At 35.2% G+C, this 26,034-nt stretch overlaps 1 protein-coding gene across 3 annotated transcripts in view; it reads left to right on the top strand.

Annotated features, from left to right (window-relative positions):
* LOC149789934 (uncharacterized) overlaps positions 1-26,034 on the top strand; it is a 593,258-nt gene that overhangs the window by 111,910 nt on the left and 455,314 nt on the right. For all 3 annotated transcript variants that reach the window (XM_089972007.1, XM_089972006.1, XM_089972008.1), the window contains 2 exons: positions 19,839-20,402; positions 21,365-21,395. In XM_089972007.1, coding sequence (XP_089828133.1) covers positions 19,839-20,402; positions 21,365-21,395 — 595 coding nt within the window. The remainder of the gene's footprint in view (positions 1-19,838; positions 20,403-21,364; positions 21,396-26,034) is intronic.

Raw genomic sequence — 26,034 nt, 5'->3', positions numbered from 1 at the left:
AATCACGCGATCATAAGTCACACCAGTAATCCTAATGTATGAATACCGTATTCCAGTCAAGGGAATTATTTTCTCCATTTTTCATTAAAGTTAGATCCACATTTACTCTATTGTGTTCTGCTTCTTTCACTTTCTTCGCTAATTATTTTAGTGCATTGCATTTTAATCTGTAGATCACTTTCAAGTGCAATGAGCCTTGATGTTAAATATCTAGAACAGCTTGCTGTGCTCGATGGAAATCGTGAGAAGCTCGCGAGATTAGGGGAAGCTACTCCATCATAACATTGCCTATGTTAGTCTGGTTCTTTGTTTTATATGTTCCCTGCATTGCACTTTGCTATACGAATAGAGGAGCACAAGGCAGGGAGCAGACAAAGCGGGGAACCAGTCAATGCCTATACGCAAAGTATATACAGTGCCATCCATCGTCCAGTGCATTGGGTATTAAATAAATCATGATCATAATATAAAAATCCTTTGCGTCAAAATAACGCACGGTAACAAAATGTATGCATCAATTTTCTCCAGTGTGTGTCCCTGAGGCACAAATGTGCGTAAAGGGAAACACTGATTCAAATATATGTAGTACATGGAGTATTCAAACATTATGGATTACATGGAGTATTCAAACATTATGAAATAGATGGAATTTTCAAACATTATGAATTACATGGAGTATTATGGAGTACATTATGGAATAATATATAAAGTTATAATCATCTCATTTGTCAGATGTTTCTTTGACAATCATTTCAAGGACTGAAAACTCTCTGTAAAATCAACTTGTCTTCTAGTAATTCGTTAAACCAGTCCCCAAACCTGTATTGATACAGGGGCTCGTATTGTTTTTTTTATATATACCACCATGTCGGCATATTCTGCACGTCGAGTAATTCTGCACAACGATATGTCATTTCTGTAAACATTGGATCACATGTTATTTTGGGTCAAAAATCCATTTAGTATCAAGAAAGAACGATCGCAATATAAATAACAAAAGTGATAGTCATAAAATGTACAAAAATGTCTGGCATTTCGACTCGAAATGCATAAGAAAATGTGATTTCTATGTCAAAATGAAGACCACTCCATGACCTTGAACTGGCAACCCAGAAAATCCGATTTAATATGTATCTTTTAGGAATGATACAAATAAATACATTATATAAAGGATGGAAATGTATATCTTAAAACAATATACATTTTAATCCAAGTTTCCAGTTAAAACTTGCTTGCCCACTATGGTCCGTATCTGTGAAATCAAGCTCTTTATTTTGCGAAGTATTCTTTTCGCTTTGCTGCCTTGTTTGCTTTGATCACAGTTATGAAAGAGTTGGTCAATTTAAGGTAGTTTCTGTTACATACACAATGACGTTTATTACAGTGTTCGATTGATCAAATGAAGTGAGTTCGCCCGACATACGACTGAGGCTGCTAGATTTTAAGTTAGTCCAATTTTTGTGCCTTTTAACTTTTCTTTTATTCCACCTCCTTTATTTGATTCAAATACATAATAGACATGATAATATAAAGGCCAGCTTTTAATTCAGTGCAACAATACAACAAATACTTCTGCAAGTCAGTTATCAAAACACGGTTGGCACTTAATCAGGTTCTCAGAGAAACGCTCGCGGACATAGCTGTTACGGTAGATTGCTCCATTTTACATTTAATTACAAAAGGACACATTGCACTTATGACGATTACACTTGAAAGGAACTAAAAGATGGAACTAGAACACAAATTTCAATTGATAAAAAATGCATTTAATTTGTATTTGTTTATTAAAGTACTGCCTCCACTCGGTGTAAGTGACATTTTCATTGATCAAAATTTCCTTACATATCGTTAATTGTGGTGTACTAGGAATGTCGTTTGGCAAGAAAATGTAAAGTAATTGTATGAGTTATTTTTAAATTTGATATTTCATTGTGTTTATTAAAATATCCAGGTCATATCTACCATTTTCAACAATAAAACGAGCGATACATCAAAGTTTGCGTTACCAGTTTTGATCGTGTTCAAGTTCAACAAATAAGGATGCATTTTTGGGGTATTCGCGGGTTAAAAATTGGGATCCACGCCTGACACTGCGTTATAAGCGGGTTCGCGAGTTAACAGGGCGCGAGTTATTGAGGGAGTGGTATATATATATATATATATATATATATATATATATATATATATATATATATATATATATATTGCTATAGAATTAAAGATTTGAAAGGAAACAAAACATAATTTATGTTCATTATGTTGTTCCCACTTAGCAACATAATGCAACACAGTAAGTTAGAATTTGTATTCCGTACAATGAAATGACTTTACATGCCAATTTATAGAAATATAATCAAACTTATTTCATGTGATACATTTTGTGTTTTTTTACATGGTCATCTTTTCTGACTTCACTGTTTTTGGAGAGCATTGAAAGAGAAACATTTTAGATTTAGAAAATGCATGTTTTATGATCTAAAATTTCTTTAATTCCATTCAGTAATGGTCATATGTGAACCTTGAAAAAAATAGTTTCATCCTGGAAAAAGCGTGGGAACCATGTATTTAACAACCTCAGCAAAACAAAATCTCCTCCCACAAAATGGATTCCCATGGGTTTTTTGTTTTGAAGGCTTTCAGCGTAGTAATGTATTTATTAAGATGAAATGGATTCCCATGGGTTCTTCATTTTGAGGGCTTTCAGTGTAGTAATGTATTTATTAATATGAAATGGATTCCCATGGGTTGTTCGTTTTGAAGGCTTTCAGTGAAGTAATATATTTATTAATATGAAATGGATTCCCATGGGTTCTTCGTTTTGAAGGCTTTCAGTGAAGTAATGTATTTATTAATATGAAATGGATTTCCATGGGTTCTTCATTTTGAAGGCTTTCAGTGTAGTAATATATTTATTAATATGAAATGGATTCCCATGGGTTCTTCATTTTGAAGGCTTTCAGTGTAGTAATATATTTATTAATATGAAATGGATTCCCATGGGTTCTTCGTTTTGAAGCTTTCATGTATTTATTAATATGAAATGTGTTCTTCATTTTGAGGGCTTTCAGTGTAGTAATGTATTTATTAATATGAAATGACTGTCAGTGTAGTAATGTATTTATTAATATGAAATGACTGTCAGTGTAGTAATGTATTTATTAATATGAAATGACTGTCAGTGTAGTAATGTATTTATTAATATGTAATGACTAGTGTCAGTGTAGTAATGTATTTATTAATATCAAATGAGAGTGTTTGGGTCTTATTCATCAGCAGCTAAACTAAAATTCATTCAAGACGCAAATGATAAAAATAATTTGATGATCAATACTCATGTAAAAGGTGTAGTGACATATTGAAGAAACACTTCGTTTAAAGTTTTCCGTCACACTTTCCTTCTAATGTTGAAACCCATATCACATTATATAATGTTTAGTGGTATTGTGAAGGGTGTTATAGTGAGGGATAACATTTTAATTCTTCTTTATCACACTTTCCTGTGCACTGTCATTACCACTACCATGTCGTAAAAGAGGTTATGTTATAATGAGGGAAAATGATATTTAGTGTTTTATTCACAATACCTTTGGACTCTGTGGACACTTACACCACAATATCAGAAGGGTACTGCTATACTTAATTGTGTTATAATGAGGGAAAACATACCTGATGTTCCTGAATGCAATTTTCTTTCAATGCATCAATTGAGAGTTCTTTGAGATTAAAGGTCATCATGGAACGTGTTATTCTTATCCATGTTATCACCATAATGTGTGTCATGTTTGACGTCAATGGTCCTCTCTCAAAAGTCATCCTGAAATATGGTATTCTTATCCATGTTATCCCCATAATGTGTGTCATGTTCAACGTCAATGGTCCTGTCTCAAAAGTCATCATGGAACGTGTTATTCTTATCCATTTTATCGCTATAATGTGTATCATGTTTGACGTCAACGGTCCTGACTCAATAGTCATCATGGAATGTGGTATTCTTATCCGTGTTATCGCCATAATCTGTCCTCTTCCATGTCAACAGTCTTGTCTCAAAAGTCTTCACGGAATGTGACATTCTTGTGTTCCTACTATAAGGTGTCCTATTCCACATTTCGTGTCCTATCTTAAAGGTCTCCATGAAGGGTGGTTTTCTTAATTCCAGTATTGGACTTGCGATTCTTCAAACTGCTTCATATTACTGCAGACCGATCCAGTGGCCTAAGTGATTAAAGCATCCACCTTGGATGCGGAAAATGAGGGTTCAGACTCACTCCTAGTTTTACCAGAGAGTCATAAAAGTGGTACTTGCAGCTGTCTTGCTTGACACTCAGCATCAAGAGTCGAGTGTTTAGACTAATCAGCCTTGTGTCAGGATTATGTGACTGGTAGAACATGTCTGCGGTAGTATGTCCCAGTGCTAGATGTCACTGTAAACTTCCACACTGCAGACATGGTAGCGATATGATTGGAAAATTGTTAAAGCTGTATTAAAAGTCAGAATCACAAGCACATGCATTATTCACTTAACAGAATGTATGAAATGTTATATCTCATGGAAATATGTCCTGTATTTTGGACATGACTGCATTTCTTACCATGTAACCCAAACCGAAATCGCAAACTCTTTGTGCAAACTATCATTTTTCAAACTAGTATTTGTACCCTTGCGGCAAAGCTTGCACAATTCTGCACTAAACAAAATGTCAAGCTTGCACAAACCACATAATAATAATAATAATAATAATAATAATAATAAAATAATAATAATAATAATAATGATAATAATAATAATGCTTTATTTATAGAGGGTGACTCATTAGTCAAGGACTATTCTCCCTTGAGGCCCTCTTGAGGAGAGTATAACAATGCACATTATATGAGACAGCAATAATTAGTGTTTATTTTAGCATGTTTAGTATTAAAATACTGAATTCCATTATCTATTAGAGACACATACATGCTTATGATATCTTTTCTTAAATACTCTAATATTTCAGCAGATTTTACATCTAGTGGAAGCTTATTCCACAGAACTGTACCAGAGTATTGAAAACTCTTTTTAATTTGCTCTGTTCTTGGTTTTGGTATTAGAAGGTTTCCATGTGATATTGATCTCAACTGGTATTGTGTTGAAAAAGGCCTGAATAAGTCCTGAAGATACTCTGGTGCAGTTCCATGTAAATATTTATATAAAAGAACTGCCTTGTGAAAATCTATCCTGTCTTATATTGTGAACCATTTGAGCTCTGTAAATAATGCTTTTGAGGGATGATCAACAGATGCATCTAAAATTACACGTGCTGCTCGTTTCTGAAGTTTATAAATCCTGTAAAGCTCAGATTTAGCATAATTTCCCCATAAATATGAACAATAATCCATTGTTGGAAGAATATATGACTTGTAGTATAGATTGCGAGTTTCCATAGTAAATATTTCTTGATTCTGCTGAGAAGACAATTTTGGGTGACATTGTTTTACAAAGCTTATCAATATGGTCATTCCATAATAAATTAGTATCTACAGACACACTTACAAGCCTTTCATGTTTGACATTTTCTAATGGATGATTATTTATTGCAAGAGATAGTTTTGGGTTCCCTGACCTGTGTAGCTTTTGGGATGTCCCCAAAATCATACATTTTGTTTTACCTTCATCTATTACCATCCTATTTTGTTGTGCCCAGTTTTGGACTCTAATAAGGCCTGAATTTAATCTCATTTGGATAACTTCAGTATGAGAATTAGATGTATACAAGGTTGCATCATCTGCAAACAAATCTGTGTTTGTGGATTCATTATTTAATGGTAGATCATTGATATAGATAAGGAAGAGGAGAGGGCCCAAAACTGAGACTTGAGGGACTCCTGAATGAATAGTGCGAGTTTGAGAGCTAATATTGCCAATGCTTACTTGTTGAGACTTTGGTTTAGGTATGATCTAAACCAGTTTAAAGAAGGATTGTCAAACCTGTAACAGTTCAACATTTGCAGCAGAATTTCATGATCAACAAGATCAAAGGCTTTCTTGAAGTCAAGGAAAACAATCCCAGTCATATGTCCATTTTCCATTTCCTTCAGCCAAAGATCAATTAATTTGTTAAGTTCTGATTGCGCTTTATGAATTAGAGAGTATGTTTCGAAAACTTTATAGACCTGAATGGCTACATGCTTTTCAAATAGTTTTGACAATACAGGTAGAATTGATATTGGTCTGTAATTTCCTGGATCCTCCTTTTCTCCTTTCTTAAAGATAAGTGTAACCTTTGCACATTTCAGCGTTTCTGGAAAATTACCACTCATTATACTTAAATTTATGATAGGCGTTAGTGACTTTGTTATTACTGGTAGAGCAATTTTAAGAATTCGTGGACCAATACAATCCAATCCAGAGGATTTATTAATGTCAACCTTAATTAGCATATCAACATCAGCTTCACTAACATTAGCTATTGAAAAATAATTATCATCATGAGTTTTAGCTCTTATAAATAATAGAAGAGCATCAAGTTCAATTGGGGTGTTAGTCTGGTTCTCAATACTGTTACTGGAGATGCTTATGAAGAAATTGTTGAACATTTCCACAATGTTTTGTACAGATGTTGCTATATCATCATTTTGCTTAAGTCTAGGGGGAAGACAACTGTTCTTGGGTGGGTTCAGCACTTTTAGATGCTTCCACAATGTTTTGGTACTCTTACTTTCATTAATAGCCTGTTTATAGTAGTTCTCTTTTGCCTTATTTATCATGTGCTTAGTTGTATTTCTCCACTTCCTATACCTTTTCATGTCTTTTTTCCTGTGGAAATTATCTCTTAGGTACCTAGCCTCATTGATCTCAGGGGTAATCCGCTTGGGTGTAATTTGGTGTTTAACCCTTTTTGTTTTAATTGGGACATGCTTGTCTAAGGCTGCATTGAACATCTGATACCATTTGTCCAAGGCAGTGTTGACATCAGCTATAGTGCAGACTGATTGGAAGGGTTTGCAATCTAAATCATTTAAGAACATTTCCTCATCAAACTGTTTGATGTCCCTGTATTGTATTTCATGCAAATCTGTATTTATATCCACAGACTGAGTTTACTAAGTTACCCTGACACTTTTTGCACTGCCTAAATTAGTTCCTGGTAGCACTTACAGCTAGTATATTTTCTTCTGTACAGCTGTATATCCGAATGTTTCAGGAGCTGGTTAAGAGTCTCATACCATGGTGGCCATTTTAAGTATTTCATCAAATAAATATTGCAAGTTTGTGTAGACAAAAAAACAAGCTTGTGCAAGCCTGCATGAAACATGAACGAGCTTGCTCAAGCTTGCATAGACAAATGAGCTTGTGCAAGCTTATGCTTGGTTCATTGATATAAAAGTGTTGCATGAAGAATGACATTACAGACCATTCAAGAATACTGTTCCTGATACAATTGTTGTAGTTAAATTAGAAAGGACATTATATATAAACTAAATCTGAAATAAATGGAACAGATTTCATCTATTTCTGAAGTAGATTTATTTAAAACAATACACGTATCTTGAAACAGCCTTCTTTCAAGTAAAACGTTCTCAAAATGGTTTTATGAAAATATGAACTTCTAAGAAAATTCTTTTGCTAATTCTCTGTGTTGTGAAAAGCACCTGTAAGTAAATTTACATCAGATACTGCATTTACCATACACTGTAAAACAACTTGGACCATTAATGGTGTATTCAGGTTTTATTTGAAATTATCATAATACTTTATGGAATGCAAAATCATGTTATTCAGATTACAAATGCGGTATCAGCTTAGTTTAAATTGCCTTGAAATTTCCTTCTTCCAAACCCAATATATCCAGTGGCTTCAGAGATGCAGCTAAAATAAATAAATTCCTTTGTATGAGGGCGTCAAGGTAGATTAGTTCTTAGCTAATTGTGTTACCCTCTTTAAATAAGGTCATTATTATTATTATTATTATTACCAGTTTATAAAGATCATATTAAACAAGAAAGTACTCTGGAATAGTTTTACTGTAAGGTACAATTACAACTACACCAAGATTGGCTGTCTTTTTGCACACATTATTCTCAAATGAGATTTTACTCATGTTAGTACTGTGTTCATTTTAACATGCAAATTAGGTAGAACTCACATGACCAATAGAATCTAACAAATTCTGAAATGCACATGAGCAGGATCATATCCAATGTATTGAGGAAACATTCCAGAAATTCTGACAGCGACACAGAAAGGCAAGCTCTTCAGTCTGAGGAATCTCACATGGCCATTTTCTTGAATATGTGGGAAAATCTTCACAATTTTGCTTCATGGCTTCAGAGACTTTTTTCTTCACATCCATATAGAAATCCAGTTGGGGAAGGATGCTGTCAGATGGTTACATTCCTCTCCCTTCTATTAAAACTACACTATTAGGTGAAAAACAAGAATGTCAGCCACTTGAATTACACTGAACCACCTCTTCTAAACAAAATCCTCTCAGTATAAAATTCTGCATCCTCCCCTACTTATTGTAGAGTCAGGTATCATCCACTGAAATAGATTTCAGCAACATGTAACCTGGTCAACATATTTGACAATTTACCTCTTTGGCAATGGTATTTCATAGAAGTTCAACTTTAATAATATATTTCACAAGTTATCGAAACTTTTATAAATGTTATACACAAATTGGCCATCCTTTAAAGAGATCCTAAATACTAGTTTTACCATCCATCTTAAGAGGGATATGACATCTGCCAAAGGATAGATTCTTTACATCTTTAAACAGAAGACTGCAAAGAAATTACTCAATTGATATTTTGAGATCTTTGAAATAGACTCTACCATCTTTTTTGAAAATTAACATTAAAAAGAAATGCAGTGACCTCTGAACTTGTCTCAATTAAAGTTAATTGCAAGAGGGTAATTGCCAAATTTGATATTCGAGAAGACAAAGTCCCTAATGCATCGAAATCTGCAGTTTGGCAGGCACAGCAGGATGATAACAAAGTCACCTTATGACATCTAATGTACTGTAACCAAACACGGCGCAGCAATAATGCCATTATATAGTATGATCGGCCACCAAACTACAGTCTGGTAAATGGGCAAAATACAAAATGTTTGACTTTATTCACCAACATGATAACTCCATGATTTAAATTGTCACTGGCATTCCATGATTGGTCACTGCACATGTATTGTTACTGCTTGCAATGAAATTTCCTGAAATAACGAGCTAAATTGTGATGGTTCAAATTTGAAAATGGACCCTCTTTGAAACTGAGGCTGCCATTTGTTTTGGTGACTCGGGTATGTTTTATGTAGATATGTTTGTAAACCAGTCTCAAGACTGAAAACAAGGGAAGTAACCACCGTTGATGTCACGATGCCGAATTAGGTGTATGTCACTGTATTTCATCTTGCGTGATTTTATTATTTGATTTCTTTTTGTTTAGAAAAGTAAAATTCATGAACCTTAATTCTGTATAGAATGTTGGTAGGGGATGGGACTCTCTCTGTCTCTTCCTCAGAGAACAATAATTATATATATTTAAAGTTTTTATTTAGTATGTGAAGAAATGGCAATAATTTGTTTCTTCTGGCTGCTGATAATAATAATACTAATAGTAATAGTAATGATACTATTTCATACAATTCACTACAACACTTACAGCAACAACAAAAGGGACACATGCTATACATGATGACAAGCAAAAACTTCAGAACAATAGAATTTTATCAGTAATGGCTGGGGGTTTTTTCTTCCCTTTTTGTTAAAAAATTCTTATTATTTGAGCATTGATATTGTATAGAAATGAATAATGACAGGAAATAAAATCATAATCATTTACCTATCTTGCAGCTGTAAATAAAGGACTTTATTATTATTATTTATTTATTTATTTTTAGTATTAGTAGTAGTAGTAGTAAGTTTTGATACTTACCACATTAAAAATATATATATTTGGTAATATTAATTGTAACAAAATATAATTGCTGGAAATACAATAATCCACATTATTAAATTAACTTAAGTCACCTTTAGCATAAAAGTATTTTTTGTACATTTGCTATCTCAATTGTTTAAAACTTATTTGCAGTTTATATGCATACAGCTAGCAGTGAACAAAAATCCTTCAAGAAATTGAGTCTGAAAATATATGGAAGCTTGCGCTTTTTAAAAGCCTGCGAATTGTGCAAACTTGTTGATGTTGGTAAAAAAATGACAAGAAATGGTGCCATGCTTGTGCAAGCTTCTACAAGCTAACGAAAATGTATTGGCAAGCATATTTTGATGATACAATTTGTAGCAAACTTACCACAATGATGCATTTTGATTTGGGAGTTACTCCATTAGCTTTGATATACAGCAAGCTAACAACAATGATGCAATTTGGTTTGGGAGTAACTCCATTATAATTTGGTATACAGCAAGCTTACCACAAGGATGCATTTTGGTTTGGGAGTTACTCCATTAGATTTGGTATACAGCAAGCTTACCACAAGGATTCATTTTGGTTTGGGAGTAACTCCATTAGATTTGGTATACAGCTAACTAACAACAATGATGCAATTTGGTTTGGGAGTTACTCCATTAGCTTTGGTATACAGCAAGCTGACCACAATGATGCATTTGGTTTGGGAGTTACTCCATTAGATTTGGTATACAGCAAGCTTACCACAAGCATGCATTTTGGTTTGGGAGTTACTCCATTAGAATTTGGTATACAGCAAGCTAACCACAACGATGGAATTTGGTTTGGGAGATATTCCATTAGATTTGGTATTCAGCAAGCTTACCACAAGGATGCATTTTGGTTTGGGAGTTACTCCATTAGAATTTGGTATACAGCAAGCTTACCACAAGGATGCATTTTGGTTTGGGAGTTACTCCATTATAATTTGGTATACAGCTAACTAACAACAATGATGCAATTTGGTTTGGGAGTTACTCCATTAGAATTTGGTATACAGCAAGCTACCCACAACTATGGAATTTGGTTTGGGAGATATTCCATTAGATTTGGTATTCAGCAAGCTTACCACAAGGATGCATTTTGGTTTGGGAGTTACTCCATTAGAATTTGGTATTCAGCAAGCTTACCACAAGGATGTATTTTGGTTTGGGATTAACTACATTAGATTTGGTATACAGCTAGCTAACAACAATGATGCAATTTGGTTTGGGACTTACTCCATTAGAATTTGGTATACAGCAAGCTAACCACAATGATGCAATTTGGTTTGGGAGATATTCCATTAGATCTGGTATTCAGCAAGCTTACCACAAGGATGCATTTTGGTTTGGGAGTTACTCCATTAGAATTTGGTATACAGCAAGCTTACCACAAGGATGCATTTTGGTTTGGGAGTTACTCCATTAGATTTGGTATACAGCAAGCTAACCACAATGATGCAATTTGGTTTGGGAGATATTCCATTAGATTTGGTATTCAGCAAGCTTACCACAAGGATGCATTTTGGTTTGGGAGTTACTCCATTAGAATTTGGTATTCAGCAAGCTTACCACAAGGATGCATTTTGGTTTGGGATTAACTCCATTATATTTGGTATACAGCTAGCTAACAACAATGATGCATTTTGGTTTGTGAGTTACTCCATTAGAATTTGGTATACAGCAAGCTTACCACAAGGATGCATTTTGGTTTGGGATTAACTCCATTAGATTTGGTATACAGCTAGCTAACAACAATGATGCAATTTGGTTTGGGAGTTACTCCATTAGAATTTGGTATACAGCAAGCTAACCACAATGATGCAATTTGGTTTGGGAGATATTCCATTAGATTTGGTATTCAGCAAGCTTACCACAAGGATGCATTTTGGTTTGGGAGTTACTCCATTAGATTTGGTATACAGCAAGCTTACCACAAGGATGCGTTTTGGTTTGTGAGTTACTCCATTAGAATTTGGTATACAGCAAGCTTACCACAAGGATGCATTTTGGTTTGGGAGCTACTCCATTAGAATTTGGTATACAGCAAGCTTACCACAGGGATGCATTTTGGTTTGGGAGTTACTCCATTAGATTTGGTATACAGCAAGCTTACCACAAGGATTCATTTCGGTTTGGGAGTTACTCCATTAGATTTGGTATACAGCAAGCTTACCACAAGGATTCATTTTGGTTTGGGAGTTACTCCATTATAATTTGGTATACAGCAAGCTTACCACAAGGATGCATTTTGGTTTGGGAGTTCCTCCATTATAATTTGGTATACAGCAAGCTTACCACAAGGATGCATTCTGGTTTGGGAGTTACTCCATTAGATTTGGTACACAACAAGCTTACCACAAGGATGCATTTTGGTTTGGGAGTTACTCCATTAGATTTGGTATACAGCAAGCTTACCACAAGGATTCATTTTGGTTTGGGAGTTACTCCATTAGATTTGGTATACAGCAAGCTTACCACAAGGATGCATTTTGGTTTTGGGAGTTACTCCATTATAATTTGGTATACAGTAAGCTTACCACAATGATGCATTTTGGTTTGGGAGTTACTCCATTATAATTTGGTATACAGCAAGCTTACCACAAGGATGCATTTTGGTTTGGGAGTTACTCCATTAGATTTGGTATACAGCAAGCTGACCACAAGGATGCATTTTGGTTTGGGAGTTACTCCATTAGAATTTGGTATACAGCAAGCTAACCACAAGGATGCATTTTGGTTTGGGAGTTACTCCATTAGATTTGGTATACAGCAAGCTTACCACAAGGATTCATTTTGGTTTTGGGAGTTACTCCATTAGATTTGGTATACAGCAAGCTGACCACAAGGATGCATTTTGGTTTGGGAGTTACTCCATTAGATTTGGTATACAGCAAGCTTACCACAAGGATGCATTTTGGTTTGGGAGTTACTCCATTAGATTTGGTATACAGCAAGCTTACCACAAGGATTCATTTTGGTTTGGGAGTTACTCCATTAGATTTGGTATACAGCAAGCTTACCACAAGGATGCATTTTGGTTTGGGAGTTACTCCATTAGAATTTCGTATACAGCAAGCTTACCACAAGGATGCAATTTCGTTTGGGAGTTACTCCATTAGATTTGGTATACAGCAAGCTTACCACAAGGATTCATTTTGGTTTGGGAGTTACTCCATTAGATTTGGTATACAGCAAGCTTACCACAAGGATGCATTTTTTTTGGGAGTTACTCCATGAGAATTTGGTATACAGCAAGCTGACCACAAGGATGCATTTTGGTTTGGGAGTTACTCCATTAGATTTGGTATACAGCAAGCTTACCACAAGGATTCATTTTGGTTTTGGGAGTTACTCCATTAGATTTGGTATACAACAAGCTGACCACAAGGATGCATTTTGGTTTGGGAGTTACTCCATTAGATTTGGTATACAGCAAGCTTACCACAAGGATGCATTTTGGTTTGGGAGTTACTCCATTAGAATTTGGTATACAGCAAGCTTACCACAATGATGCATTTTGGTTTCGGAGTTACTCCATTAAATTTGGTATACAGCAAGCTTACCACAAGGATGCATTTTGGTTTGGGAGTTACTCCATTAGATTTGGTATACAGCAAGCTGACCACAAGGATGCATTTTGGTTTGGGAGTTACTCCATTAGAATTTGGTATACAGCAAGCTTACCACAAGGATGCATTTTGGTTTGGGAGATACTCCATTCGATTTGGTATACAGCAAGCTTACCACAAGGATGCATTTTGGTTAGGTAGTTACTCCATTAGAATTTGGTATACAGCAAGCTAACCACAATGATGCATTTTGGTTTCGGAGTTACTCCATTAAATTTGGTATACAGCAAGCTTACCACAAGGATGCATTTTGGTTTGGGAGTTACTCCATTAGATTTGGTATACAGCAAGCTGACCACAAGGATGCATTTTGGTTTGGGAGTTACTCCATTAGAATTTGGTATACAGCAAGCTTACCACAAGGATGAATTTTGGTTTGGGAGTTACTCCATTAGATTTGGTATACAGAAAGCTTACCACAAGGATGCATTTTGTTGTGGGAGTTACTCCATTTGAATTTGGTATACAGAAAGCTTACCACAAGGATGCATTTTGGTTTGGGAGTTACTCCATTAGAATTTGGTATACAGCAAGCTTACGACAATGATGCATTTTGGTTTGGGAGTTACTCCATTATAATTTGGTATACAGCAAGCTAACCACAAGGATGCATTTTGATTTGTGAGTTACTCCATTAGATCTGGTATACAGCAAGCTTACCACAAGGATTCATTTTGGTTTGGGAGTTACTCCATTATAATTTGGTATACAGCAAGCTAACCACAAGGATTCATTTTGGTTTGGGAGTTACTCCATTATAATTTGGTATACAGCAAGCTGACCACAATGATGCATTTTGGTTTGGGAGTTACTCCATTAAATTTGGTATACAGCAAGCTTACCACAAGGATGCATTTTGGTTTGGGAGATACTCCATTATAATTTGGTATACAGCAAGCTGACCACAATGATGCATTTGGTTTGGGAGTTACTCCATTATATTTGGTATACAGCAAGCTGACTACAAGGATGCATTTTGGTTTGGGAGTTACTCCATTAGATTTGGTATAAAGCAAGCTTACCACAAGGATGCATTTTGGTTTGGGAGTTACTCCGTTAGATTTGGTATACAGGAAGCTTACCACAAGGATGCATTTTGGTTTGGGAGTTACTCCATTAGATTTGGTATAAAGCAAGCTTACCACAAGGATGCATTTTGGTTTGGGAGTTACTCCATTAGAATTTGGTATACAGCAAGCTGACCACAAGGATGCATTTTGGTTTTTTAGTTACTCCATTATAATTTGGTATACAGCAAGCTTACCATGCCTTTTGGTTTGGGAGTTACTCCATTAGATTTGGTATACAGCAAGCTTACCACAAGGATGCCTTTTGGTTTGGGAGTTACTCCATTAGAATTTGGTATACAGCAAGCTTACCACAAGGATGCATTTTGGTTTGGGAGTTACTCCATTAGAATTTCGTATACAGCAAGCTTACCACAAGGATGCATTTTGGTTTGGGAGTTACTCCATTAGATTTGGTATACAGCAAGCTTACCACAAGGATTCATTTTGGTTTGGGAGTTACTCCATTAGATTTGGTATACAGCAAGCTTGCCACAAGGATGCATTTTTTTTGGGAGTTACTCCATGAGAATTTGGTATACAGCAAGCTGACCACAAGGATGCATTTTGGTTTGGGAGTTACTCCATTAGAATTTGGTATACAGCAAGCTTACCACAAGGATGCATTTTGGTTTGGGAGTTACTCCATTAGAATTTGGTATACAGCAAGCTAACCACAAGGATTCATTTTGGTTTGGGAGTTACTCCATTAGATTTGGTATACAGCAAGCTTACCGCAAGGATGCATTTTGGTTTGGGAGTTACTCCATTAGAATTTGGTATACAGCAAGCTAACCACAAGGGTTCATTTTTGTTTGGGAGTTACTCCATTAGATTTGGTATACAGCAAGCTTACGACAAGGATGCATTTTGGTTTGGGAGTTACTCCATTAGAATTTGGTATTCAGCAAGCTTACCACAAGGATGCATTTTGGTTTGGGAGTTACTCCATTAGATTTGGTATTATACTGACACATTGAGTTTGTATTTTAGCTGACCTTTCCTTAAGACCAATTGCATACATGGTGGTGTCCTTCATCTGTCGTGCATTGTCCACTGGATATAAGACCAATTACAATAATAGTATTGTCCTTCATCTGTCATGCATTGCCCACTGGATATAAGACTAATTACAATAATGGTACTGTCCTTCATCTGGCATGCATTGTCCACTGGATATAAGACCAGTTACAATAAAAGTATTGTCCTTCATCTGGCAGGCATTGTCCACTGGATATAAGACCAATTACAATGATGGTACTGTCCTTCATCTGTGATGCATTGTCTGTCTGATGACATAATATCAATTATATCCATATAATGTGTTGCGTGCTTCACCGGTCTTGCATTGTCCATTGTATATAAGTTGTATATAAGATCAATTATATCCATATAATGTATTGTCCTGCGTCTGTCATGCATTGTCCATTGGATATATAATAAGTTACAACAATGACCTTGTCCATTATTTGTCGTGCATTGGTACAAAGGATGTTGACCACCTTAAAAATGTGGCCACCATTAGAAAAAGGAAAAACCTATAAATTACCTCTCAAAGAATGCTTGAAATAATTGGACCAAAGCATCTGTTTTCAATCCATTATAAAGGTATTTAAAGTGGGCTCAAAATTATATGCCATCATAGATGGTAACCATTGCTAAAAGATGAAGGAAAAAGAACAGACTTCTGAATTATACATTTTAGAAAAGAAAATATTTTTAAAATGGTGCTTACTGGCTGTCGTAAATGCCCATCATTACTAAAAGAAATTTAAAAAAAATGAAAAATGACTTCTGGTTTGTGGCTGTTACTAACAGTAGACAAACATTTACCCAACTTTATTTAGAAATGCATATAACAGTAAACAGTTAATGAACTTATTGTAATAAACTTTTACCAAAACTTGATGTAATTAACACTTACACAAGTTGATGTACAAAATGCACAAAATAGTGGACATTTACCAAATCTAATGTACAAAATGCACATTACTGTAAAAAAATATGTACCCAATTTATTTAAAAAGTGCACAATATACTAGACATTTTCCCTATTTCATGTACAAAATACACATAATAGTAGACATTTACCCAACTTAATGTACAAATAATGCATAATTTTATCAACTCTAACAGAAAGCATTCACTGTTCAGGCCTGTAAATGAGGGGGAAATGATGTTGATGTGGCATCATGGGGATACTTAACATAAATCAAATACTGCTAGCTTTAGTGACAGGTCTAAGGTGAAGTTTCTTGGAGGTCACTCGTCAGATATCACATACTTCTGACATAGTGACAGATCTAAGGTGAAGTTTTTTGGAGGTCACTCCACAGATATCGCATACTTCTAACATAGTGACAGGTCTAAGGTGAAGTTATTTGAGGGCCACTCCACATATATTTATATCTCAATGTCTGTATGAATAGATATATCAAAGGTTCATATCTCAGTGGTATTAACAAGTAGTTATGTTACTGGTTCAGATCGCGATGGCATTATCAAATAAGTTGTTGTTGTTGTGGGGTTTAATGCCATTTTTCAGCACACAATAGGCTATACATGGCGGCCAGTATTAATGGTGGAGGAAGAACCTGGGAAAAACCCTGAAAGAACCACCGACCCACAAGAAGCTACTGGCAAACTTTCTCACATGCCAACATTGGCTGAATCCAAGACTCAAACCCATGCAGAAAGAAGTGAGATGGCAGTGATCTGTAATGGAGAGTGCTTTTGACCACTCGTCCACTCAGGGCCCCCATCATATAAGTACAATACAGGTTCATCTCTCTTCGGCATTTTCAAGTACGATCAAAAAGGGTCCATATCCCAATGGCGTTATAAAGTAGGTTCATTAAGGGTTAATATCTAATTGACATTATCAGGTATAAGGTAAAAAAACAGGGTTCATATATCCGTGGCATTATCAAGTAGGTAAAATAGGGTTTCATTTCTGAGTGGGATTGTCAGGTAGGTACAATAAGAGTTAATGTCTCAATAACATTATCAGGTAGGTAAAATAATGGTTGATATCTCAATGATATTACAGATCTGCCAACTCTTAAAATTTTGTCATAAGTCTTAAGAAAATTGCCCTTAAAATACGAACTGACAGCATAATAGCAAAAGCTATGGATAAATGATCATTGCTGCAAAATCCAGATAATTGGTTCATCCTTGTTTTATTTGGATCCGGGTTTTATCTTAGAATTAGTGCATTTAGCCCGGGAACCAGACTAACTTTATAGCAGTACCCCAGATGCTTTAAAATGAACATTTTGTTCATATCTAGCGTCTGCATGATCAAACTGTTGATTATATAATTTTTAAAAATGGTATCCAGAAAGAGATGCATTTTTAAGAAGAAAGGAGAAATAATCTTCTAGAACTAGAAACGTGTTAATAACCAACAAAGAAGAATTTAATGGAGTATTCAGATTCTTGTGAATAAAAGCTGGAAAGGACACAAATATGTTTATTGGACATCACATACCAGAATGTGTATGACTCTTGGCGGGAGATATGATTGCCGTCGTCATGTGAAATAGAAAACAATTTCCAAGAATTATGTCAAGCTGAGAGAGAGCACCAGGCCATTGAGCTGCATAGGATTTGGAACTAGAGTTTTTGTAACTGTACTGGTGGTAAATAAAGTCTACGCGTACTTTACAAACATTTAAGTTGAACATAATGTTTATCGTTGATGCGTCCAACTTTTAATCACGTTTTCCAGCTTTACAATAGCAGTTATTGATATTTTGTTACGCCTAACTGAAAACTAGTCAGTATTACGGACAAATCAATTGCCTTACTGAGACTGACTCTTCAGGTTTGGCAGGTCTGATATTATCAAGTAGGTAAAATAAAGGTTCATATCTCATGGAAGCAATTATTGTTTGAAAGGTTGTTTGGGTACCTACATAGCTGCCAACCATCACAAATTTGGCATGAATTTCACATTTTCAGGGATTCACGCCGCAAGCCAAAAATTCACAAATTCTCCAATTCTCAATTATTTTAAATCTTTAATAAAATAACCGATTTCCCGTTAAGCGCTAGTCGCGATATTTGCAGTTGCCGAAACGGGGCCGGTATTGCTGTTCGCGATATTAGTAGAACTACAGCCGATTAATACAGTTGGCCCGGTAGCTAGCATTTTAGCCATTTTAATCTGTATGTATAAGAGTAGTTTTACAAATGCCTTTGAGAGAAACTGTGGCCTAACTGGAATTTTGCTTTGCGCATGCGTCACCAACACTGATATGAGGTACCGTTCAGCATTGCATGTATGATTTTGAACATGTCGTCACCACCAAGGAAAAAGAAATGAATTGCTCAAAAAGTGAAGTTTAATTTGGAATGTACATGATATTTGATCAGTTCGTAGCCTCAACAACAAATCAAGTTGAGGTTACAACACTGTAGCTAGGTCCCAGAGACCATATGAGGAAGCACATCGGTTTCAGAAAACACGTAGAAGTTGGGAAAATTAAGAATTCGCAGATTTCAGCTCTGGAATATTTTAAGCCATCAGCTGAGACCTGCAAGCTACCAACGCTGAAGCATTATTTGTGAGTTTTCATGTTGAACACAATCTAACTTTATCAGCTGGAGACCATAATAAACATTTGTTCCGACCAATGTTCCCAGACTCGAAAATCGCTTCCAAATTTTTCTGTGGAAGAACCAAAAGTGCTGCAGCTCATGTGCATTCCTCACAGCAACAGTGACAGCACAAGAGTATTTTCTCTTGTGAGGAAAATGAGACAGACTTTAGGGCCTCCTTAGCTGCAGAAAATTTGTCAGCAATTTTAGTCACCAAGATCAACCAGCAGTCAAGAAGTCTGAACTGTTTAGAAAACGAATTTACGATCAAGCAGTTGAGGAAGTTCAAGTCTGCCACAGTATCATGTCTTGATAAATAACCACAAGAACAAGTGCAGTTTATGAATACCATAATAAATAGAAATGCAGATATATTTTTGCATATATGTAGTGTTTAGTTTTATATTGCGATCTTGATATAGTGTATTATTGAAGGTCAGAGTGGATGGAGTTATTGTCATGGTATTTTTCACTAATTCATGTCCAAATTCAGGACTTTTTATCCACATTTTCACTAATTATGAGCCTGGCAGCTATGTACCTATCTTAATTTCTTTAATAGCATTTGATTCATGATTCTAAGCCTCTGTCACTTTCTTGTTTTCCAGGAAGAGAATTACTTCCTCGTACCATGCATGCTTCACCAGGCAACACCAAAAGAAATTATCTCCCCTGAATCGCACCCTGAGGATCAAAGTACATCAGTCCTTTGTTTCATGATTACGGAGAAGTTTCTACCACCACCTGTCTTTCATAGGCTTATTGGAGCCTGTTTGACACAGTGGCCCATTGCCAAACAGGAATCTAAGAATCTAATCTACTGTGGATGTTGTATTTTTGACCTTGACCTTCATCACAGACTGACCTTGTATTTCAGAAACTATGTTGTCTTTGCTCAGGTAACAGGAAGTGGAGTAACATATACAAATAAGTCTTCAGAGCGTTGTCGTGAAGCAAGAAAATTTATCTTCAAGAACCTGTCCGAGTTAATTGGAAATGTTGGCAGTAGTCTACAGCTGCATGTTCAGTGCCCTGATTCCGATGCAGACAGTCTTGAGAGTCTGATTGCAGTGTCTCATCTCAAAAAGCATGAAAAAGTACCCTGCCGTTCCCATAAGAAGAGCCATATACTTGTGTCACAACCACTCCTTAAATTTTGGTTTAAGGAAAAGGTGAGTACATGCAAATAGTCCCTTAAATTTCTGTTCAAAACAGAAGTCTTGTAGACATTAGGTTAATTTTAAATATTTACTAATGGTGTTCTCGTTAGAATGTAACACAGCCCCGACTGAAATGATTATTTTTACCTGACTAGTTTTATTTGTGCACAAAATAATAGGAAATTTTGGTGGATGAGAATGATGTTACTATAACGGCATTTCTTTTTCATTCATATTGGTGCATATTCAAAGGTGAATATCAGATACATTTTCTGACCCATTGAATTTTAAAGAGAAGAACACTGTACACGAGACATTATGTAAGCATAATAACACAAACGTGTGTGAATGAATTGTTATCATTTAACCCTGTTTTGGGATATATCTGTAGGATATATTGAATGATATGATGTGGTAAGATAATATAGAGTTGGCCCCCTCTCACAAAAAAATTATTATTTTTCTAGATTTTATCCATGGTGTCAATTCAGGCCAGAGTTCATGATTAAGACATTTGTATTGCATATGCAGGTGTTTCATGTATTTGGAGAACATAGCTAATGTAAGAGCATGGTTTTATTACTAAATTTGGTATGCAGAATTACAGCAATTAAAAAGAAGGAATCGTCTTGAGTTTCCTGAAAATTATTTCTGGCCACCAGAGTATCTGTCCCTTCTTGGGACTCTTGTTCAAATTATTCAGTAGTTACTAATAAGGACTGTTTTTAAGTCTAAGATTTGACTTGCTTTGTACTCTGTAAAATTAAACTTTGACCTTATCTCCTTTCCTTAGCTTGAATTAAAACTAATAACAGACAATTGCGTTACATTTCAGATTTAAGTGATGACTCAAATACAACCTAACATTTAAATGAACTTAAATAAGCCTTAATGCTAATTAGGTGATAACATATTATAGAGATGAATCTATAACCTTTATTGAAAGTTTTAGTACAATACCATTTCTGTTTCAGGGCAATCAAGGAGAAGAAGCAGAAGAATCTGGTAAGCATTAAGACACAAAACATGTAAACTTTATCTGTTTCGTACAGACACTGGCATGCATTTCTTTATTGAGTCATGATGAGATAAGTCAGCTTCCCTTTGTCTGTTTCATACAGAAATTTGTATGCATTTCTTAATTGACTCATGATTAGATAAGTCAGCTTCCTTTTTCAGTTTCTCATACAGAAGTTTGTATGCATTTCTTAATTGACTCATGATTAGACAAGTCAGCTTCCCTTTGTCTTTTGTACAGAAATTGTTATGCATTTTTTAATTGACTCATGATTAGATAAATCAGTTTTCCTTTTTCAGTTTCTCATACAGACGCATGTATGCATTTCTTTCTTGGATAATGATTATATCAGGCAGGTGTCCTCGGCCAGGTCTTGAATGATTTTAATATGAAGGCAACCATATTTACTGCTCAAATAATGCACTTGGACAAAGTTTGTAGATGTTTAATGACAACAATAAGGCATAGTGGCAATCAGTTTTTGTTTTTGTCAAAGCGAAAAGCAAATATTTGAAAGCAATGGGATCAGTGCATTTAGTGCAGTAAAGTCTGTTGTGGATGTTTAAAACAATGATCACTTAAGAAATATTAATATTGGTCTTGTTGCTATTTATTACAATGATTACTTAAGAAAGATTAATATTGGTATTGTTGCTGTTTATTTGGTCTTGTTGCTGTTTATTACGATGATCACTTAAGACAGATTAATATTGGTCTTATTGCTGTTTATTACAATGATCACTTAAGAAAGATTAATACTGGTTTTGTTGCTGTTTATTAAAATGATTACTTAAGAAAGTTGTTGTTGTTGTTGTGGATTTAATGCCATTTTTCAGCACACAATATGCTATATACATGGCGGCCAGTATTAATGGTGGAGGAAGAACCTGGAAAAACCCCGGAAAGAACCACCGACCCACGAGAAGCTTACTGTCAAGCTTTCACACATACCCACATAGGCTAAATCCGAGACTCGAACCCATGCAGATAGAGGTGAGATGGCAGTGATCCGTAACGGAGACTGCTTTAGACCACTTGGCCACTCGGGGCCCACACTTAAGAAAAAATAGTATTGGTCTTGTTGCTGTTTTGTTTAAGACCATTTTTCAACACAACATTGACTATACATGGCAGCCAGTATAACTACTGGAAGAGGAAACCGGGAAAATCTGGAAAGGACTGTAAACCCTGCTGGCAAACATACTCACCATCCCACATTTGCTGATCCCAAGGCTCAGACCAATGCGGACAGAGCTGATGTGTCAGTGATCAATAACAGTGAGCAAGTTAAACCACTTAGTCACTCTGGGCCCATAAATATTAATAAAGATCAGTGGATTTTTACAGTAATGATCAGTTAGCCGAGATTAATGTAATTAAGTCTGTAGATGAGCATACAAATAAAGAACAGTTAGTAAAGATCACTGTAATAAAGTAGCAAATCTTGAAATATTTGCATGTTATATCTACACCGATATATAAACTTAGACGGATGTACAATTCAATGTTTCCTCAAGATATAAGCTACATCCATGACTTGGTCTACTATAGATCTTAGAGTATGATTATTACCTATTTATATGCTTACTACTAATATAGATCTAAGAGTATGCTTACTACTGCTACACATTAGTGCCTGCTTACTATTGAAATACACCAGTGTCTGCTTACTATTGAAATATACCAGAGTGTCTGCTTACTATTAAAATACACCAGTGCTTACTATTGATATACACCAGTGTCTGCTTACTATTGAAATACACCAGTGTCATCTTGCTATTGATATACACCAGTGTCTGCTTACTATTGATATACATCAAAAGAGTTTGCTTACTACTGCTATACATCAGAATGTATACTTACTACTGCTATACATCAAAATGTATGCTTACTACTGCTATACATCAGTGTATGCTTACTACTAATATAACTCAGTGTATGCTTACTACTGCTATACATCAGAGTGTATGCTTACTACTGCTATACATCAGTGTATGCATACTACTGCTCTACATCGGAGTGTATGCTTACTACTGCTATACATCAGAGTGTATGGTTACTACTATTATACATTAGAGTGTATGCTTACTACTTGTAACAGGATAATGTGACTGGATGGGACATAATGCTACATATCTACGACACGGTGCCCATGTGCTAGACATCGCTATGAACTGCCACGCTGCAGACATCGTATTGATATGACTGAAAAGTTGCTAAAGCTACGTTAAAATCCAAATCACACACACACACACACACACACACAATTCCCTTTATATTGGTGTATGATTCATCAATATAGTTTGTGTTAGTGAGTATACAGCTTGGCCTTACTTAAGATTTGTACTTGTCAAAAGACTATTACCTCTACTTGGTCCTTTTCACTTTCTGGATTTCAAAGGTAAATTGTGAAAAAAAAGAAAAAGAAAACTTGGCAATAACTTTTTAACTTTCTATTCATTTTATAATTCATTCAATGCTATGGATAAAAAAATGTAGTCACAGTACATGAAAGTTGTATAGATGTATTCCAACATTCTCTCCGCTGTGCATGTTGCAAAGGTCCTGCCAGTCTGCACGATTACAAGAATCATGCAAATTCGTATGAATTCACAAACTGGAGAGTACTGATGTGCAAGAATACTTTTTAGTTAATTGTTAAATAAAAGCATAAAGTTGAGATCTCTTAGTGCTGTCTCTTTTTAGGCAGGCAACTGTTACACCTGGATAATTTGGCTTGACACGAATGGTTAAGCTAAATTTGATTGGCACAATGGGCCCTAGAACAAGCTCCTTGCATTCATCATGAAGTTTCACAAATGCATGTTTAAACTACAGGCTACCAAGAAAACCCCAAAATGACCAACTCCCAACATGGATTATCTTCAGATGACAATTTCTATCAGCACCTACTGGCCAAGGATGGCGATGGTGACAATGCTTTTTAAAGGTTTGAAGTATATCAAATTAGTGGAACAAGTTTTACTGGAAATGCCAATAAGAGCTTTTGAATCTGAAAATTATGTTCAATACAAGTCCATTGTACATGATAAAATAGATGAAAATGGCATGCTGGTCACCCTCAGTAATATTTCGATAGTAAATGTAGAAAAAGCAAGATATCAAGCCTAATAAAAAATCAAGTGATTTAAAGTCAAGTGCAAGTTTTCTTTCTATTCTGAAAGAATGTAGCCCTGATGGAGCTTGTGCTACAATACTATATAGCAAAAATTGGTCCTATTTGAAAATGCTGCCAGTCATACAGTCAATATGGCTTCCATGATGACTGTCTCAAGGATGTTGTTTTCACTACTTCACCTCAATGAGTGACCATTGCTATGGCATGGAGATATCACCAAAATATATATAATGGTGTTTACTTTGTCCTAAATGACAATCATGCCTCAATGGGTGACTGTTGTTATGGCATGGAGATATCACCAACATATATATAATGATGTTTACTTTGTCCTAAATGACAATAGTGCCAGTATGCAATTCAGATTGAACAGGAAAATATGGCATTTCTTGCTTGAAACAAATTTACCTTGCGATGAACTTGGAGCATTGGCGGTGTCGCCATTCACATGACTTGTGCAAATAATTATTAATTGTGTTTCTAAAGAATTTGTAATTCACTACATTGTTTATGCTAGCCAGTTTTAATGTGTACAATTGTTTACACTAGAATAATTATTTTTACTGCATATTTTTATCCATACCACATACATTTGTGTGTGACGTGATAAATGTGTAAATTCATTGGGTGTACAAGGTGTTGAGCTACATCGGTAAATAAAATCTAAAAGGCCCAGTGTCATACTACAATTTATGTGCAAGGCTTTCTTTAAACAACCAGCTGATTTAAGCTTCAGGTCTAACTTACTTTACTGATGAAGTGAACCTAACATTCACATCTTGTAGTGTGTAAACAAAGATGTTAAACCAGTCTAACTTTCATTGCCACAATTGATAGGGCATATCCTTGCAGTTATATCAGACAATATAAGACAGATGTTCAAATGCAAATATTTGAGGGAGAACATATGCCAAAATTCTATCGAAAATTGTTTCTGCTTTTCTCCAGCCAAATGAGAGTCCATCCTGAACATCAATTGTGAGAAATATTCTTTGAGATATATTTGCTAAATCTTTTGATCTGGCTTCTAATAAATCATAAAAAGTAAGATGGAAACAAGGTTTCATAAAAGAAATATGCTAAGACAATCACATATATTGTTGGAAGTAATTCAAAATGTGAATCACCAAAAAATGGTCAGTAAATGCGACAGAAAAGAGTAAGCTAAATTATTTGTTTTAGTGTTTACTTTAAAAATCATTTAAAACTGAAAAATACACAATAGGTCCAAACGTTATCATGTACACAGCTAATATACACCGATAAATGAGTATGACGAGATAATAACTGAACAAACTTTTCATTAGATGCATTAATGTTATAAGTATCCTCATGTTGAAGCCTGGTGTAAAGGTGCAGTGTTGTAATTCTAGAGGTATAGAGATCTCTTCGCAAGCAGTTGTTTTCTATAGCTATTCTGGACATAGCTTACTGAATAAACAGCTATCTATTTTCTGTCATCAATAGTCTGTAATCTGACAATGTCT

Source organism: Sinohyriopsis cumingii, chromosome 10 (assembly GCF_028554795.1).
Source record: "Sinohyriopsis cumingii isolate HCF-2022 chromosome 10, ASM2855479v2, whole genome shotgun sequence".
Taxonomy (NCBI): Eukaryota; Metazoa; Mollusca; class Bivalvia; order Unionida; family Unionidae; genus Sinohyriopsis; species Sinohyriopsis cumingii.
This window is presented reverse-complemented; position numbering and strand designations above follow the sequence as displayed.